Source organism: Ostrea edulis, chromosome 1, assembly GCF_947568905.1.
Source record: "Ostrea edulis chromosome 1, xbOstEdul1.1, whole genome shotgun sequence".
Taxonomy (NCBI): Eukaryota; Metazoa; Mollusca; class Bivalvia; order Ostreida; family Ostreidae; genus Ostrea; species Ostrea edulis.
In genome coordinates this window covers 1,240,183-1,257,329 of record NC_079164.1, presented here as the reverse complement: position 1 = coordinate 1,257,329, position 17,147 = coordinate 1,240,183, and the positions used below count along the sequence as shown (strand labels likewise).

The 17,147-nt window shown below is 34.4% G+C and overlaps 1 protein-coding gene across 1 annotated transcript; it reads left to right on the top strand.

Moving 5' to 3' along the window:
* The first annotated feature begins 2,731 nt into the window (after positions 1-2,731).
* On the top strand, positions 2,732-11,177 carry LOC125664550 (uncharacterized). The gene is made up of 7 exons (XM_056153135.1): positions 2,732-3,053; positions 3,562-3,672; positions 5,171-5,198; positions 5,374-5,430; positions 5,574-5,740; positions 6,992-7,132; positions 9,278-11,177. Exons 1-7 carry the CDS (start codon positions 2,810-2,812, stop codon positions 10,666-10,668), a joined length of 2,139 nt encoding a protein of 712 aa, XP_056009110.1. The 5' UTR covers positions 2,732-2,809; the 3' UTR covers positions 10,669-11,177.
* The last annotated feature ends 5,970 nt before the right edge of the window (positions 11,178-17,147 follow it).

Sequence of the window (17,147 nt, the reverse complement as noted above, 5' to 3'; positions counted from 1 at the left end):
AAGTGAACAGCTACATACAAAATGAGTTTTTCACCCCACCCACCCTCCTCGAAAAAGAAAAGAACAAAAGTAAGAAACTTTTTTTTTATCCGATCCATTAACGGACTACTGGCATTTGTTAATGTACTGTGAATAATTTGGAAATTTTGTTCCAATGAATACCGACTGGTCACTGCGTCATATATCGTTATATTTCTTTCAAAAATTAGAATGTTAGATATTAAGTGGGGAACACGATCTTTACTATGTATAACCACGTACAACACATGTTTCAAGTTTGTCTTCGCTGCATTTGTCATTTCTAACCATCCATTTTGACTAGATTAATATCAGCTTGGTCTGATTATTAGTGTTGTGGCAGAGGAAATTTTAATACATTGTGTACAATAATTGAATAACATATCATATTTTCATTGATATAAATTAATGTGCATTGATATTCATTAATGCATATATAAAGACAAAATATACCTGTTATGTTATATTTCGTTAATTAAACTATATGATTTATATTTTTGGAATTTCCCGATCCGGGTTTTTTTTCTGTTCCGTGTTTCGTTTTTTTGCTCTCTTTTTTTCATTCTCGAGATGGACGGTAAACAGTATTCAATCAATCATTGGACCGAGTATCCTACCTGTGATTTGTATGAAATAAACGACTGGAGACAGATTAACAATATCTACTGTTGACTGCATAAAACGATTCATCTACCTCCGATGATAACTCACATTATCATACATCATAAATGAAAGTAGAAGATAACGAACAGTGATCAATCTCATAACTCCTATAAGCATATATTCATTGCATTGATAAGAAAATGAAAACAGTGACGAGGCCTGTGGGCGTTGTTGTGTATTACACTTTCGTTCAGAGTCTGGTATAGCAGTTTTACTGGCATGATACTACTAAACACACATATCTAAACCCTAACTTTTAATTTAGAGATATTGTTGTTTGATTTTCAAATTTGATACAATTATCTTACAAATCCACTATAAAATTTTTAGATATTTTTGTTCTGTTCTAGTAAATTGAGAAGAGTGAAGTGTTATATGAACATTATAGAAAAACAGAATATTGTTTTGGAATTATTTTAAAATTATATAAATCTACGCCTTTTTGTATTATCAAGTGCCCCCATTTTAATTCTCGCCTAGAGTGCCAGGGGCCCCTGGATTGGACACATCTATAGCACAGCAATTACAAAATCATATACATGTATCAATTATCAATAAAGAAAATAATGTTATATAGTACATTATTGTGTATAATTAGAAACAGGGTAAAGCATTGGCTGTGATAATTTTGTTAAATTCAGAAATTTGATTTCAATGTTTTATGTAAGCAAAGGAGCAAAAAACATAGCTCAAGGTATTTTTTATTCTACAATGTACATAAAAGAGTTCCTCGTTTACCCTGGCAATACGCTACTAGAGGCAGGACACCTCAAATACTGGGTTTCTAGGTCATATAAAGGAGTTATTGGTTTATGATAACATATATAGATATTCATAGTGTACAGTGGATGCGAAGGGGGGGGGGGGGAGCTAAAAAACCCTCACCTATGGCGTCATCGTTTGGATACATGAATATAATACAAGTTCTAGGCATTATTGTGAAAGTGTTTGAGAAAAGGAAATTAACATTCACATGTTTTAAGAATGTGGTACTAGCAGATTAGAATTTATAAATAGTTTTGAAAAATACAAGCTAAATTTCGTAAATAAAAAAATATCTGAGTGGGATTAATTCGATTTAACATTCTTCAGAATGCGAGATATATTGATTTGATTTAGATAATGAGGTATACTTTTGCGATTTCCTCAGGCGAATGAAAATGCCTTTGAAATCATTTGAGGACATTGGAATGATATGAGGCAAGTAAGTGAAAACTTATCAAATGATTTAGAATTGTTTTCGAATTATTTGAGAACTTTCTTGAGATTGTCTAGAAATACAATTACATTTGATCGGTATGAAATGATGAGACATATTTCTAACAATTTATCAGAGGAATGAAAATTCTTTTGGGTTAATGGTTTTAAATTAAATGTATCTCTGAGTGGTATTGTGTGGTAACATTGTGTTGAGGAAAAACCAAATATTATTCGTTTTAGATGTCATTTGATAAAAAGGTTAACTTTTCACATATGAAAACGAGTTTGCAGTTTATTCCAGCAAACGTTTTATGCATATGTATATCACTGCAAGTGTGGCCATTATAAATCTTCTTTTTTTTTTTACAATAATGATCGAACAACTATATCGATTATCATAAAACATTTTCATTTTTCCGTTTCATGAAAAATATTTCATAAGGATCTCCCCAACTTAAATACTAGTGTACATGTAGCATGCATTTATAATTGTTTAGAAAAGTGTTCCAAACTTCTAACATTTTATTCTTTCCTTTACTTAGCAATCATAATTTGTTAATCCACCCAGCATCAATACAAGTCAAGCCTAGCGACTCTCAGTACTTTTATTTTAATTCAGATATTACATGTATATTTGTCGTTTCGTTTCAATTTTTCGTACTGTTGTTAAATCGCTCAATGCTGGCATAACTGCATTTCTTTCATAGAGAGGTTAGCTTTACATCAAACAAACTACATACTTGGTGTAACGGTATTTACAAAAGTACAACTGTATCATTCACACTAAACAATGCACGGGGCATTTCTGTACCTACACAAATATGCAGATAGAGTCATACCATGGTCACATGACTTGGTAACAATCTAGCACACTGTGACGCAGGGTAATTTTACAGGTATATAGGTCGCTGCATTTTTTCGATTCAACATGCACGGTACGAAAAACACCCCGGCTATTGTGGTTCATTTGTTCCTACTGGTCCACCTATCTCAGATTGTTTTAATATCCGGTATTTTGTTTGAGTACCAGCGAAGATGTCCTGATAATCAACAGGACTGGGAGGCGCGGTCGAACAGTTATATATGTGGTGGCGATACAGTCTATCATTGTATGCAGGACCAGGAAGGGCGTTACGTCACATTCTGTGAATCGAATATTTGGATTCAACCAGGTAGATATTTCTATAGAATTAAATCATAGCTGTCTTTATTTCTGTTTACATTGAGATTAGCTTGTTGGATCCCTTCCGAAAGGTAACATACAGTGTAGTCCTAGATAATGCAGGTGCGATAACAGGTGTGTGTGTGTGTGTGTGTGTGTGTGTGTGTGTGTGTGACAGATCGGTCGTTTTCATTAATTCAAAAGCGCACTATCATATTGATAAAGTGCTTAGTTTAACGGCAGGGAATTCCAACGGAAATGCATGTAAAATGTAAATATTTGGAATCGTTTCTTTTTTTAAATTACAAGAGGGTGTGTACTACATCCGGGTACTATATAGTGGCGTGTTCTTTTTTCCTTTTATTTCTTAAATATAAACACGTAATACTACCATGTGCTCGTTTGCAGCTTTTGATTTGATCCAAATCAAGGAAGCATTTTAATAAAATCTACACACTTTCTTTTAGAACTCTTTATTTTTCATTATAATCCTTAAAGTTATTGGTGGCTGTTAACAGATTACTGCCCGGAGTTCAATTCCAAGGTGTCGGCGATTGACGTGATCCTGTGTCCAGGAGCCTTAGCTGGATGTCCGGAGGCAGTGTACTTGTCCAATGCTAATTATAAATGTAAGTTTTCGTGCCACACACACTTGATAAATATCCAGGCGTCTATTGCGATAGTGACTGTGCATGCATAATGTATTGTATGTAAATGGTGAATGGATATACACGAGTTTAACATGGGGGAGTCATTTTATAAACAACCATACCGTGACGTTCCAGGCTTGCTGAAATAAGAGTAACATGATTTCAAATGTGTCAGATATTTTTTTAAAGGTAAAGATATTTTTTTTAAAGTTATGTTAATGGTGCTTGAATAATATGACACTCATAATGAATAATTTTTGAGATCTTTAAACGAGAGGATCCTCAATGCGTGTCTGACTTTTACGCAACTGGTACATGTATCCCAGACATTTATTTGATATTATGTCCGTCTTTACCCAACTCCCTATTATGTATTCCTTATAAGAGGTAGGAGATTAATCACTGTTCTTTCATTTATGAATGTAATTTAGTGTCTACACACTTGATAACAGGTGTATATCGCGAGGTTGACTACCTGCGTGAAAATGAATGTAAGTATACAGCTATCCTGTGGTCCTATGTACAGTTACTCATGGCGCGCACTTTAACCTATTACAATGGTCAACAAAGTTATTTCACAAACAAATGTTTAGAAATGTTATGTTCCAAAGAAGCCAAAACGTATAATATGTCATTGTATCTGTCACACGCTGTATGTTGTTTTTATTTCATTGTATCTACCACACGCCGTGTGTTAGTTTTAATACAGCGAATCTCATACATGTCTAAAGATCCCCCTCTGCTCAAAGGCCGTAAGCGCCGAGCTTAAGCATAAATTTCACGCCTCTTCATAATGGTGACTCATGTCTCCATATGAGTGAAACATTTTGGAGAGGGACTTTAAACAATATAAAATTAATATATCATACATGTGTATTCATGGTTTTAACGGAAATTATAAGGGTAGGGAGCAAGAGGACCCGAAGGTAAAATATTTTTATGTTGTTATATTGATTTTTATGATGGAAATATTGGTCATTTTTGTCGGTTGACATCATTTTTCGCCATTCATATTTTCCCCTCTTGTTATTCATAGTACGCTTTTGAAACCTATCGGAGATACGACCCACATTTATCTTCTTTTTCTAAGTTTCTAATTGACGTCGGCACATTTTCACAAATTCAGGCGTAATGGCTTTCTTTTGATTCTACCCTTTCTACATCCAGATTTTTTAACTACCGTGTGGGACCCAGAAATTTGGGAAGGAAGCTGTCGTTAGAGCGAGCGCAGTCACATGTATATAAGCGGATACACACACTCAAACAAATGGGGTCCACCCCATGTATTTTAAGGAGACCAATTTAAACTATGGACTAACATAAGTTCTTATACAACTGGATATATCTATTTTCTACGTAGCCCAGGGTTGGTGACTTCGGAACTACACCCACCCCACCCCCCCCCCCCCCCCCCCCCCCCCCATGTTTACATGATATATACATATAAACGATTTACGATCTGTTTTGTTTTTCATAGATCCAAGTTGCTTTAGAACAGTTACCAGGTATGATTTACATTAATACAATATACCCTGTATGATCTATTTAAACGAATTTGTTTTATTTCATATGAAGCAGGTCATCAAAAAATATCGAAAAAACACAAACCCACAAGAATCAAACAATGATGTCAACTAGAGAAAGCATTTGTATGTGAATGGCATATTTAATTTTTTTCAGACCTACTACAAAAACGACAACTACTGAAGCAATCAACACCACGTCATCCATATCATGGTAGGTTTGTAATGATTTACAATATTCTCACACATAGTACCACATCATCCATATCATGGTAGGTTTGTAATGATTTACAATATTCTCACACATAGTTAAGAAGAAATCGTCATTTTGATAATTATATATATTATATCTTACAGGTCCAAACCACCTGCTGAAGAGGAGCAGAACGTAAAGCCCTGGCTGCCCACCTTATCGATAGCTCTTGGAATCATCCTTCCTGTATTTGTTATCACGTTCCTTGTTCTTTTGTTTAGAGCACGTAGAAATTCGATGAAGAGTAAACCCATTAACAGATACACTGAAGGCAAGAATTCTCTATACCACATTCATTGCAAGTGAAGATAACAAACATTGATCTATTTCATAACCCCTGTGAAGAATACAAAATAAAGAATAAGGTAAATACGGTTGGTTGGTTGTACCTGCTCGAGAATTTTTCAATCATATAGAGAGGTCACCATTGCCGGTGAAGGCCTGCAAAGTTTAGGCGTTTACGGTCTTTGAGCAGGAAGGTATATTTATCGTGTCATACTTGCTTTTCCACGGGATCTTGGTTTTTGCGGTATAATTCAAAGGATTGCCCCATTTCGTCGCTTCTTACGAAAAGCAAGAGGTACTCAGGATCTCTAGACATACCGGAGATGTGATCAGGTACCTAGGAGGAGTAATCATCCCCTGTTGACCGGTCATATCTGTCGTGGTCATGATACATAAATATACTTTGTTCCACTACATATATGAACTAGTATATATATCTACTCCATAATGCTGTTATCATGCTTATTCCTCCTAGGTGGTGTGACTGGTCGACATGGGATAATTACTCCTCCTAGGTACCAGATTCATCCTCTAGTTTGTCTGGGGGTCCATGTTTGCCCTATTCTCAATTTTTATTTTTTATACGAATTGTGAGATTGATCATGATCACTGTTCGTTATCTTCACTTTTTCATGTACAACTTTTCAGACCAAATCACAGTGGTAAATCATTATAGCATATATATATATATATATATATATATATATATATATATATATATACTACCAAGCGGCGTTTTCCAACTTATTCAATTAAATCTCCGAGAAACTTTATTGCAATACATGTATGTTAATTAAAATTGTTAGTACCCCTTTCTCAAATTGATAAATAATATGGTATATCAGAAGAATTTGCCGGTTGACAAATTTTACTTAAATAATTTTGATACATGATTTTTTTCACATTTATTAAATAGATTTTTTACAACTTTATGAATATCTCAAATTCCTTGTCTACGTTTTATGATTATGAAATTCATCTTTATAGGAAGTGTTTATGAATTGATTTCCCCATAACATTTAAATGATAACCTCATATTTTTAAAGAGTTTGAATGATTATCTTGGTCAAATGTGTTCTATCGGTACAAAATCCAATACACGGTAGAAAAGTTTCTGTGTAATAATTTTTCACTATCGAAGTCTTTGTAGAGAGAGGGGATACCATATAATCTATAATGTCTTGAATGAATCATGGAGAGAACTATTAACGCATCATCTATATTTATTGTTATTCAGAAACAGAAGAAGGTACTTGGTTTCTCATGGACGTCGGGAATACCACCACAGCCGAAACCAATGCAGACATGGAGGGTAACACTGTAATTCATCCAGAGAATGTCTCAGAAGATAATCTTAAGAAAGATGTGAAAAGCAATGGTAAATTTTATACCACAAATAATATTATTCAAACTACCTTTCTATGATGACAAAAAAAAACCAAACAAACAAACAAACAACCAACAGTAAAACAAAACTAAAAAATATCTCACATTTGTTGCATCAACCGAATTATCTTTCGCTGCAAGATTTTTCTTTTTCCGAGAGCAGATATGTAATACCATTCAGTTTGTTGGAAACGTTCAATGTGAGGGACGGACTATTACTAGTATCTGATTAAATTACGCCACAACATTTTGGACCCTATACGAAAAAGAGGATTTGCTATTCATATTCTGCAGCTGTGCCTTAATTTGAGCTATAAGTAATTTGTTTTTAGATTTGTATATATCTTTGACATTAATTGAAATGTTAGAGCTGCGTGCGCATAACTGACTTAAGCTAGAATAGACCAATCAAATATAACTTTTCTAAGGCAACAATTATTCCCATGCACATACGAACCAGAATCTTGTCTATTATCTATTGTACATTGTGCGTAAGCAAAGGAATGTGTAGGAATGTGTGCAAGCAAAGGAATATGTCGGCAAAGTGTTCAGACATGGAATTTCCGTTAGCTAACTAAACTTTAATGATTTAATAGGATATGAACGTAGCAATATTTAGAAAATAGAAGGTTTATCAACTCCTCCTAGGCAATTGATCCCACTTCTGGTGTGTCCAGGGGTCCGTGTTTGCCCAACTATCTATTTTGTATTGCTTATAGGAGTTATGAGATTGATCACTGTTCGTTATCTTCACCTTGCATTTATCAAGCAGTCTATAAGAATGAAAACGTGTCACACCTGCCATGAGTATTATATGGAAGGCGAAGATAAGGAACAGCAATCAATCTCATAACTCCTATAAGCAATAGTAAATAATGAGTTGGGCAAACATGGGCCCCTGGATATATAAGAGGTGGCACCAGGAACCGAAAAGGAATAAGCATCGACCGATCGACTTGTCGACCGATCACACCCACCGTGAGTCCTATATCTTGATCAGGTAAACGAGTTATTCGTTGTCAAAATCAGTTATGAAAGACGTCAGACAACATTTGACCCCTTGGTATGTTATATCGGCAAACTAGATCCTTATAATTCTGTAACATATCCTTTTTTCAACAGTCTCGTTAAAATTTAGCATTTCGCCAATTCTATGGTCGTTATAATCCAACCTCTTGTATGTTCAGAGTTCCGTGTTGGCCCAACTGCTTTTTTGTATCCCTTATAGGAGTTATGAGATTGGTCACTGTTCGTTATCTTCACCTTTCACTAAGCAGTAAATGAAGGTATTGCAGTATATAGATCATTACAAGGCGTGTACCTGATCAAATTAAGGTGTCGCTGTGACGGGTAATCCTTACTTTTCCTAGGTAACTGATCCCACCTCTAGTATGTCCAGGGATTGCGTTTGACCTATTTGTAAATTTGTATTCTTTATAGGAATTATGAGATTGATCACTGAGTTTTCTCTTCACCTTTTACTTCTGTATTATTTAAAGGAATTTCTAAATTGATAACTGTTAACATCACTTTCCACCTATCAGTTGATCATTACTCCATATTAAAATGAAATTTGAAAAAAACCAAATTCATATTTTTTAATCCATTCCATCAAAGGAATATTCCGAAAAAATAATTCCATACTTGTAATTTGGACGTGCTTAGAATTATATTTCGATGCGATTGGTGGTGAATCGAATTCTCCACGCTCAATATTCTTTTTTAACGTCCTATGATGAATACATTTGATTCACATATACATGTATTATGTATTTTTCTTTTCAAAGTGGATTACAACACCTTGAAAGTATTCATCAATACTCCCTCTTCCCTCTGAAATAATTATATTCGAGTTATAATTGTCGTCTTTCCAATTAAATTCCAGTTTAGATGAATGGGGAGATGATCTTTGATACTGGTGTTTGATGAAAGAAATCGATTATTACACTGCCTGTTATACACCGCTATTATGTAAAACTTATACGGTACCAATTTTGATGCACCAGATGCGTATTTCGACAAATAATGTCTCTTCAGTGATGCTCAACCGAAATGTTTGAAATCCGAAATAACTATGAAGTTTTAGAGCTAAATACATTGATATAAAAGTGAAAATCTTGTTGGTTTTGTTTTTCAGAGAAATTCATAGAACCTAAAACATACAGTGAAGCAGTTGAAAAAGTAAAGACAGAAGGATATGTAATTCTTTATGGTGCAACCGGATGTGGGAAATCCACAGTAGCAACCCATTTGGTGAGGAATGAGTTTCCGGATTATAAAGTCGTGCATCTGAGAGGAAAACAAAAAAACGCTCCGAGATTCTCAAGTGACGGTGGGCTAGTTTTCTGGGATGATTGTTTCGGAATCTGGAAAATTAAAGACGATGAAAATAAAGATGACACTTCAAAATATATGAAGACATTAATTGATAAATGCAAAAGAGACCCACAAAAATATAAAGCAGTGTTATGTTTTGATTCGTTCTTCAAATATGAACAAAACAATCCCTGTGATAATATTACAGATGGCATGACTCTTGATAAAAACTATGATTCACAAACAAAAAAAGAAAATTTTAGAGATGAAATGAAACCTACCAAATATTTTACAATACCGAATGTGTGTAATGAAGTTGGCTTCCCGCTTTTGATCAATTTGATTCTGAGAGATCCATTCCTACAGGAAAATACTAATGCCTTCTTTAAAGATCCAACGTCAGTTCTACAAGACAGATTTCTCCAACTTCTCAAAGACCACGTTGATGTATACGTAACTCTCATTTATGCTGTATGCAATAGTCCTGTGGATCTGAAAGATGTGAGTAAAGAAAAGTGGGACATTTTAAAGAAGGAATGTGAAGATCCGAAGAGCCGTGAGTCTGGAAAAGAAAAAGAAGACAGAAAAGGCTACTATACTTCTGATGCAAAGGAAAACACTGAAAACAAAACTAATTCGAAGACATCAGACGAGGCAACTATACCGACACCCACGACAAGTGAACATTCAGAAATGTCGAAAGAGCCGGAGAATAGTGCGTTACACGGGGAAACAATGGACAGCGGTTACAATAAAACCAATAATGTTAATGTAGGGACTGATGTTTGCGATAGAAATGGAGAAAGTGCTGGCGGAAATTATGTCGATGATAATGCTGAAAAGAACCGGAATGAAGTGGAGGACGATGCTAGGAGTCGTACTAGTGATAAATTGAATGCCAGGGGTACTGACGGAAATTCAGGAGATGAAATGAATCGAAGTGAAGTGGCTCGTTCATGTAATAAACTGAACGTTAAGAATTCTGGGATTTTTAAAAATCGCAATGTTATTGAAATGAATGAAACTCTGGCGAAATACCTAGTAGAAAGCGAGATGGATGATAAACGATTCGAATTTCGTCATCAGTTTCTGGCGGAGACCCTACTTCGTTTCCATATCAAAAATGTTGGGAAGAAAGGGGTGTCAAAAGTAGCCAAAAAAGAGGTTGCATTTGTTTTAGAGAAATTATCAAAATGTAACTACGACCGGTAACTTCGGAATACATACATGCGATATTTGTTAGAAATCATCTTCATCGCTAATTCAAAATGCAATAATATAAATTTATTGTGAATGGATTTATATACTCATATTATTCATAAAGCATTATCAAACCAGATAAATATTTACATACATCTACCTGCTGTATAACGGATACATTATGTAGCCATGTCTACTATTAAACATTGTTTTGAATGAGACAATGCTGATTCCAGTAATCGTGTATTTGCGCATGTAAAAACTGACTTTTCCTCATTTGCACAGTCACGTGCAACAGTGTTGGGTCGTATCAATAAAGGTCGTGACATCAAGCTCCGGTGAAATCGGAACATCGTACGCCCTTCTCTGTGAAGTCGAGAAGTTCGTTACTTGACCGAAAAAGGACGAGCAATGTTCGGACTGGCTCCAGTGAAAATGTACAATTGTGCATGCTCAAGCTGACTTTTACCCATAGCATCCGGTTTAAACTCGTTTACGCAATTAAAAGCTGGTACTGATAATCCTGTATTTGTCTGCGTTTTCCATCCTTAATTGGAATATTTAAAGACAAATGATAATGGAGTTGCTAAAACACGGAACGGAAAATATTTCATGTAATTATGCGATCAGGTCAGTATTTTGTAAAGTCAAAAGGCTTATTATGAACAAGGGAAGCAGAAATTACAGAGAGAGTGGGGAGTCATCCCCAGAACCCCGTTTCAAATACTTCATACTTATGCATATTCAAAACCATTATGACTTATGAAAATAGAAAGCAGATGTGAGCAAGCTCACATACCCCACGCTCCAACATTGCTTGACAATGTCTCACATAATGAATGATAATATTATCCATTACTGCAAGAACAGGACAGACGGACTCAAAAAGTTCGATAGGGGGCATAACTCCCAGGAAAATGATTGAATCAGAATTTCTTGAAAATATGCACATCTACACAGTGTGTCCTTATGAACCACAAAGTTTCATGAAATTCTGTTGAATGGTCTCGGAGGAGTTGCGCTGACAAGAGGACAGATGGCTCGAAATTCTAAGTTCAGCTGGGGCATAACTCCCAGAAAAATTATTGAATCAAATTTTCCGAGGAATATGCACATCTAAACAGTGTGTCCTTATTGACTACAAAGTTTCACGAAATTCTATTGATCGGTTTTCAGCGAAGTTGCATTGACAAGAAAAAGGGAACTGACGGACTGGCAGACAGGTCAAAAACATTATACCCTTCATAACTTCGTTGCGTGGGGTATAAATATCAAGCTCCAGTGATCACTATCCTTCCCTGGTTTTGTCATCTTTATCCCTCCACCGATTGTGACTGTGTTGTTTCCCAAATAATGAAGCCAAATAAATATACTGAAAAAAGATTAATAATTATAGTTTGACCTTATTGAAGTAATTTCCTATACACAAAAATACCGCAGAAACACTTAGAAACACATATATTAGCCAATAAACAGAACAACTTACAAAGGGTTAACGAATATGGGAACTATACAAAGTGAAGATAACGAACAGTGATCACTCTCATAACTCCTACAAGCAATACAAAATAAATAGTTGGGCAAACGACCCCTGGACACACCAGAGGTGGGATCAGGTGCCTAGGAGGAGTAAGCATCCCCTGTTGACCGGTCACACCCGCCGTGAGCCCCATATCCTGATCAGGTAAACGGAGTTATCTGCAGTCAAAATCAGTGTGCCAAGAACGGCTTAACAATCGGTATGAAACACGTCAGACAGCATTTGACCCAATGCGAGGTTGTATTATACAATATTTTTAAGAATGCGATTTTTACAGGAAAATTTTTAAAAGTTTTATAATACAACTGTTTATATATACGAAAATACCTTTTTTAACTGCTTATGTATTCTTAACTTTGATGTCCGTCAGATGGGACGTTAAACGGTGTCCCGTGTCAAGGATCAAGTTTCAGGTTTCTTTATTTACTCAAACCAACAATATGTGGTAAATGAGGTCAAGTACATGTGATACATTCCAATTTGAAAATAGATACAGGGAAGGGAGACACAAACATAATCATGTTCACATTAGGTAAGAAAACAAGGAAACGAGAAAAAAAAGATTATATGTATGCGTTATGGAGGACAGACTAAATCGTATATTTTTGTTATACACAAATATAGGTTTCTCATTTTTAACACTTGTAGTTGACATTATTTCAGACAATTTAACAACATTTGAAATTGTACATGTTGTACATGATTCTCATGTAAATATGTATGCAGATGATACTTCACAAGATGTAACAGATAAGTCAGTGGAAAATATTAAGTCAAAGATGTATGAAGATCTTCAGCGCAGTATAATGTGGATTAAGGAAAATAAATTAAGCTTAAACCTGTCTAAAACTCAATGTATGCTTATTGGATCGGCACAAAAATTATCAAAGTATCGAAAATTAAATTTAGTGATAAATAACCATGTCATAGAATGTGTTCAGGAGTCAAAATTACTTGGTATTATTATTGATGAAACTTTGTCCTGGAAAAGTCATATAGAATCACTTATGAACAAGATTTCCAAGAGAATTGGCATTTTAAGAAGAATAAGATATTTTATGTCAAATGATGCGCTGCTGAAGATTTTTAATACTATGATTTTTCCACATTTTACATATTGTTGTACTATATGGAGCAATCCAAGAAATGCTGAAAATGTGAATAAGCTTTTTATATTGCAAAAACGAGCTGCAAGGGTAATTCTTAACATCAGAAATTTTGAAACACCATCTAATGTCATGTTTACAGAACTTAACTGGTTGCCTCTATCAGATTACTTTGTCTATAGAAAAGTCATTTTAGTGTATAAAGTTTTACATGGTTTAATGCCAGATTATTTAAATGTTTTTAAATATGTATCAGAAGTCAGTCAGAGGTAAACTAGAAATTCTTATTCAAATATTTTGTATATACCCAGGGCAAAAACAGAATATTATAGAAGATCTTTCAGCATTTCAGGGAGCACAGTGTGGAATGCCTTGAGTCAAAACATAAGAAACTCAACGAGTGTTGCGTGTTTTAAGAGAAATTATCTTAGAGATTATCACCATACTTTTTAAGCTTCATTTTGTATTCTATTTATCTTACATTCATAATTATTTCTTAAGTTTATATGTATTCTACTTCTTTTAATCTGTGTTTATTTTACTAATATCTGTCTGTATGTATGTTATATGCAGGACCATATTGAAAACTAGCGTTATCGCTAAAAATGTAATCCTGGTTAAATAAAGGTCTTATTATTATTATTATTATTATAATGTAAAAATTGTTGTCTTATGGCACACGATGATTTGCATTCTAAAATAAAATGAAACTCGTCTGTAACTTGACCTGAATTACAAAGTGTACAAAATCTTTGATTCAAAGGACTATTTGCCCACCTGACTGTCTCTACTGGGAGCCGATGATTCTAGGTTCTGAATTTGATAAATAGTTTTTAATAAGTAAATTTTCAAGGTATTTTTCACGACCAAAGTGGGACTTAAAAATTCTATAAATTTGGCCTTTTGGTGAATTATTAATATCACTTTCCCATTTTTCAATGAATTGATCACTTAAATGTTGTTTAACAATAGTAAGGACCATATTTTTGTCTAATGAATCTTGCCCATCCCATATGTTTGGGACACCAAATGAAGACAGGACTTTGTGAATGCAATTTATCCAGGAATTGCTAATACCCTTTATAGAATGTTGCAGGCGTAAAAATTTATACAATACACGGGCAATTTTTTTGTACAAGGCAGTAGATTAATCCAGAAAGAAATCATTCTTGTAAAAATATTTACATATAATGGAAAACGCCCAGTTTCGCCATACACCATACAGGAGGGTGTACTACTCTTTAAATGAAAAATATGTTTCAAAATTTTTTAAATGTATACGTTCAATAATATCAAAATTTTCATAACCCCAAATTTCACAACCATATGTCAAAACTGGAACAACGATTCTATCAAAAAGATCAAACTGAGATTCTATAGGTAAATTGAATTGTCTTATCTTATTCAGAACACCGTACATCGGTTTTTGTTCTTGTTCACATAAATGTGTTTTTGCTTTACAAAAAGAGCCTGCCGAGAAAATATAATTCCTTGATACTTAAATTCTTTTACAGTTTCTATGGCATTACCATTGTAATAGAATGTCTTAGTCGGCATTCGACCTTTTGAAAAAAATAAACTCTTAGTTTTGTTAACTTTTACATTCAGTTTCCTTCGTAAACAATACAAATAAAAAACTATTTAAAGCATTTTGTAAATCTACAACTGTTTCAGCCATAATAACAGTATTTTCAGCATATAACAAAATAAAAAGTTTCAGATATACATGTACTTCATCTTCAAGTATACTTGTTACACTTTGCAAAGCAACAATGTTTTTATCCAGCAAAAACTGTTCCAGATCATTGATATATAAGGAAAAGAGAAAAGGTGACAAATTTTCCCCTTGGCGGACCCCAATGTTACAGTTAAAGCAATCTGTAGTTGTACCATTTAGATTTACAATAGACTTAATACCTTCGTACATATTTTTAATGTAACTAAAGCATTTTTCCTTAATACCATTTTTCAATAGTTTATGTCATAATCCAAATCTCAAAACCGTATCAAATGCTTGTTTAAAATCTATGAAAGCTCAGAAAAGTTTTGTTCCTTCTCTCAACGAAAATATGTTAAAAGCTGAATACCCCTTCCTAAAGCCCGTCTGGTTTTCATTTATTAAATCAAAATCCTCTGCAAATGATTCTAGGCGCTTACACAGTATACTTGTGAATACTTTCCCAATGCAACTTGATAATGTAATGGGGCGGTAATTTCCTGGTAGGGTGGGGTCGCCTTTATTTTCATAAATGGGTTTAATAATACCTATCAACCATTCATCTGGAACTATACCCTAGCCAGAAACTAAATTGAATAATTTCCTATATACTGCGGATAACTCCGTTTACCTGATCAGGATATGGGGCTCACGGCGGGTGTGACCGGTCAACAGGGGATGCTTACTCCTCCTAGGCACCTGATCCCACCTCTGGTGTGTCCAGGGGTCCGTGTTTGCCCAACTATCTAATTTGTATTGCTTGTAGGAGTTATGAGATTGATCACTGTTCGTTATCTTCACCTTGCATACAGGTAAAAATATATTTACGGTTGAGGATTTATGCTCATTTAAGAGGCGGTCCACGGAGATATCAGGCAGTAGCTATAATACGGCTGGCACATGCAATTCCCCAAAATTTTATTCATACCCAATAAAAGTTTAGGTCATACGCCAATTTTATCGTATGTAAAGTGAATTTCACAAAAAACATTGTTAGATGCCAAACCTTGGCGTATTTCATAAATTCGAGGACACTATATAATCTATAGAAAATGATCATTTTGTAAAGTTAAATAATACCCAATACAATAAAATTTGTCCAGAAAGTATAAACAATATTTGAAGGAAATTCCTTAATAATTAAAATGAAACAATAAAATTGCTGGGAAACAATGCTGTTGTTGAGCATTTACTGACAAAAGTAGCCAAAAAGCCAGTAATTTGAGTTACCTCCCTTGGCGTAAAAAATGTAAAATGATCCGAAACTTGCATAAATTGTAATTTTCGAAGAAAACAGTATTTATTTAGAACATTTTTCACTTATCTCGATTTTTTTTATCAAGTGTAAACGTTTAATTTTTTTTTTTTAATTTGATGGTGAAAAATAAATATTCAGCCCGGACCTTATCAAAGTTTCGTAGGTAAACAGATATGGCTGACAAGTGATAGAAACGTGAAGTTTTTCTAGGAGTGGTCCTTATTTTAGGGACTTGTCAACCCTTAATAATTGTTCAAAAGACAAGTGGATATTCAAGATATTTTAAAGTTGGAACTGCGTGTAATATTCAACCGAGGTTGACCCCCTGCTGTACAGATCGGGGTACTTCGAATTCGACGTAAAAGTTTAACTGTTCAAACTATCGTGCACGGTGCAGATGCTTACTAGTATGCCGAGGTCATTGCGATTCGTTGGGGATTTACTGGAGGCAACCACCACCAAATGTAGTTATCTACTACACAAAGGAAAGTGTAAAGCAGACAGAGCAGTAAACTTTAATGTTTCAAGGGAAATATTTATTCCCGTTGGAAGTGGTAAGTATAAATGTCGAATTTTCTCTGTTATTTTTCTTTGAAAACTGTCTTTGATTGCTAGACAATTTTGATGCAAGTTCTCATGATGTGTCAATGCAAATAATTCATTTGATGAAATGATTCTTTTTAAAATAATAATGATTAAAATGATAAATCCCCACAGTAAAAAAAACCCATTAAATCAATCGGGGGGGGGGGGGGGGGTTAATGTAGGGATTTTTAAAATCTGTACTACAACACAATGTTTATCCACAAATCATTGAATTAAGAAACAATTGAATCACACAAAAACAAGGTGAAAGTGGTGAAAAGTTCA